Genomic DNA, 2,822 nt, shown 5'->3' on the forward strand with positions numbered 1-2,822 from the left:
CCCCGCCGGCTCCGCCTTCTCCATTCTCGGCCTGTGGCACCTCTTCAATACCGCTGCCTCCTATCGTCTCTCCGGTCACTCTTCCTTCTCCTCCCGCATCTGGTTCCCTTCTCCCTTCATCAAACACCTCGAACTCCTCCTACTTCTCCTGCTCTCCCTCGTCTCCACTACTCTCCTCCTCTTCCTCTCTCCCTCTTCCGCCCCATCCGACCTCGAACACGCTACCATGTTCCTTCACCTCTTCATCTACTCCTCCGCCGCCCTTGCCGCCGACCTCCTTCCCTCCCCTTCCTCCTCCTCTATTGCCGGCCTCCTTGCTGCATCAGCTTTCGCTCAAGAGCTTCTTCTCCTACATTTCCACTCCATCGATCATGCCGGTCTAGAGGGACACTACCATGGTCTCATGCAAATTGTTGTGGCCGCGTGTTTAGTGTCGACGGCGGCGACGGTGGGATTTCCGACTAGTTATGTGGCGGCGGCAGTGAGGTCGGCGGCGGTGGTGATGCAGGGGATGTGGTTTGTGTGTATGGGGTTGGTACTGTGGGGTCCGAAAAGTCTTTTACCAGCGGGGTGTGCGGCAGAGGGAGGGGTGGTGCTGTGTGCTGGTGGCGAGGCGGCGGTAACAGCGGCGGCGAACGTGCAGTTTAGTTGGATGGTCGCGGGGATAGCAACGATAACGGCGGCAGTTTGTTTGGTGCCCGAGGGAAACGGGGATGAGTATAGGAAGTTAGGGAACGATGGGAGGAATTCCGGCTGCGGCGGCGGCGGGGGGAAGCCCATAGTTTGATTTTGCATGGGAAGGAGCTGCGGAGCGGGAGGAATGAAGGGCTTGTTAAAGTTGGTTTATGGGCTAATGTAAATATGATCCTTTGCGGCAAATTTAATTTTTGCTTCATGGAATTGTCGCCTGGTAATTAAGGAAATGAAGTATTTTAGTGCGGACTGAACAGTGCTGTGATCCCCGCTGTAATGATCCATAAAATAAATAAGAAAAAAGGAAACTTGAAATAGCCTTAAAAGTTATCTTCACTTTTTAAAATTGATTTACTGCTAGCTTCCATAACTAGATTGATTCATTCGTAATATTCATAACTAAAGAAATATTGCGGCTAATTTTTTAGAGGCATTTATATACATATCATACAATTTTTATGTATTTATACATCTAAGTTTATATTTACATATATAATACTTCAATCATTCATGTCACAACAAAAATATTACTATTATATTACTATTCCTTATTTTTCTTAAAGTGATGACTTTTAGAGGCACCCTGCAAACATGATTTATCCTCAAAATTTTCTAAATCCAACCAAGCATAAAAAAATGTAAGTTTTATAGATTTATGAAATTTTGGATTTAAGGTCTGAATGTTCCCCTCGATTCATGTTAAATCCGGATTTAATAAATCTTACTATCGCTAAATCCTTGTTGTAGCTAAACACCCCTTTAATGTATAATTTTATGACAGTTCACGAGTCATCAATAAATTTTTATCATATAACAATCTCAAGATATTTTGTCATAAGAAAATTTTCAAATTCAACTTGACAATGAATCTTCTATAATCCAGAGAATCAATACTGGTCATATGATCAGGAGGGGGATTTTATTGGTCAAAATATCAAAATGCTCATACTTCACAGGCTATAAATAGACCCCCTCTCTTTACTTGAGGGGAGGAGGAAAATAAATTCTAGAGTTTGTTTATTCTGAAAAGAAGATCCGATGACAACTTCCGGCCTCTATAATCGTCAACCACCATCGAGCACAACCCATTGGCCATTGTTGACCAGCGCCGGCTATCCCTGCTCGCCAATGTTGATGAGCCTTGCTAGCTAATGTTGTATCTAAAATACATCATGTTGAAATATCTCGAAAATATTAATGATTATATTTCATATTTATATAACTCTATATTTAGAGGGTTATATATTATATGATGGATCTTGAGAATTTCTATTTATTTATCTCATTAATTAACTGTCTCTTATATTTTGTTATTATTCATTTCCTTTTCTACTGCATTCTATTTTTATTGCTTTCATTACCACTAAGTCATGTAATAGGTATTTATACTCATCTTTTCATCAATAAAATTAAGTCATCTTATATCTTTTCATGGTATCAGAGTTATACCAATCTTCTTCGGTATGACGACTTCTTCATCTTCCTCCCAAGAAATATCCTCCGCCTCATCTGCCCCTGTTCCAACCGGAATCGATGACACTTCCTCCCTTATCACTGGCTTCAAACTCAACGACCAGAACTACCTCTAGTGGTTCCAATCCGTCATGATGTTTATCTAAGATAGAGGCAAGGACGACTATATCACCGGTGATGTCGTCACTCCGACCAAGGATGACCCAAAATTCTGGACATGGAATGCAGAAAACCACATGGTCATGTCGTAGTTAATCAATTCCATGACCAACGACATCAACAAAAATTTTGTTCTCTACGAAACAACCAAGAGTATTTGGGATGTTGCTCGAGAGACATACTCTCACTTTGATAACACATGTAAGCTCTTTGAGATCGAATCAATCCTCTACAATCTTCGCCAAGGTGATCAATCTGTGACTCAGTATTTTAATGCTCTCTCATGTTACTGGCAGCAGGTTGATAAGTATAGTCCATGCCTGGTCATGCACTCCGGACTTCAACTTATACCGTCAGATCATCTAGCAAAAAATGATATTCAAATTCCTTCTCGGCCTCAACAACTCTCTCAATCATGTCCGCTCTCGTGTGTTTGGCTTCAAACCACTATCGAGCATTTGTGAGGCCTTCTCCGAGGTTCGCAGTGAAGAAAGCCA

General features: G+C 42.0%; 1 protein-coding gene across 1 annotated transcript; it reads left to right on the forward strand.

Annotated features, from left to right (window-relative positions):
• Position 1: 1 nt before the first annotated feature.
• Positions 2–755, forward strand: LOC110022568 (the record flags this gene model as incomplete). Its single annotated transcript, XM_020721579.1, is given in 1 exon segment — positions 2–755. A coding segment is annotated over 1 exon segment (754 nt), but the record flags the coding sequence as incomplete, so codon positions are not given.
• Between the last annotated feature and the right edge of the window lie 2,067 nt (positions 756–2,822).

The sequence above is a fragment of the Phalaenopsis equestris genome, unplaced genomic scaffold, assembly GCF_001263595.1.
Source record: "Phalaenopsis equestris unplaced genomic scaffold, ASM126359v1 Scaffold000197, whole genome shotgun sequence".
In the NCBI taxonomy this organism is placed as follows: Eukaryota; Viridiplantae; Streptophyta; class Magnoliopsida; order Asparagales; family Orchidaceae; genus Phalaenopsis; species Phalaenopsis equestris.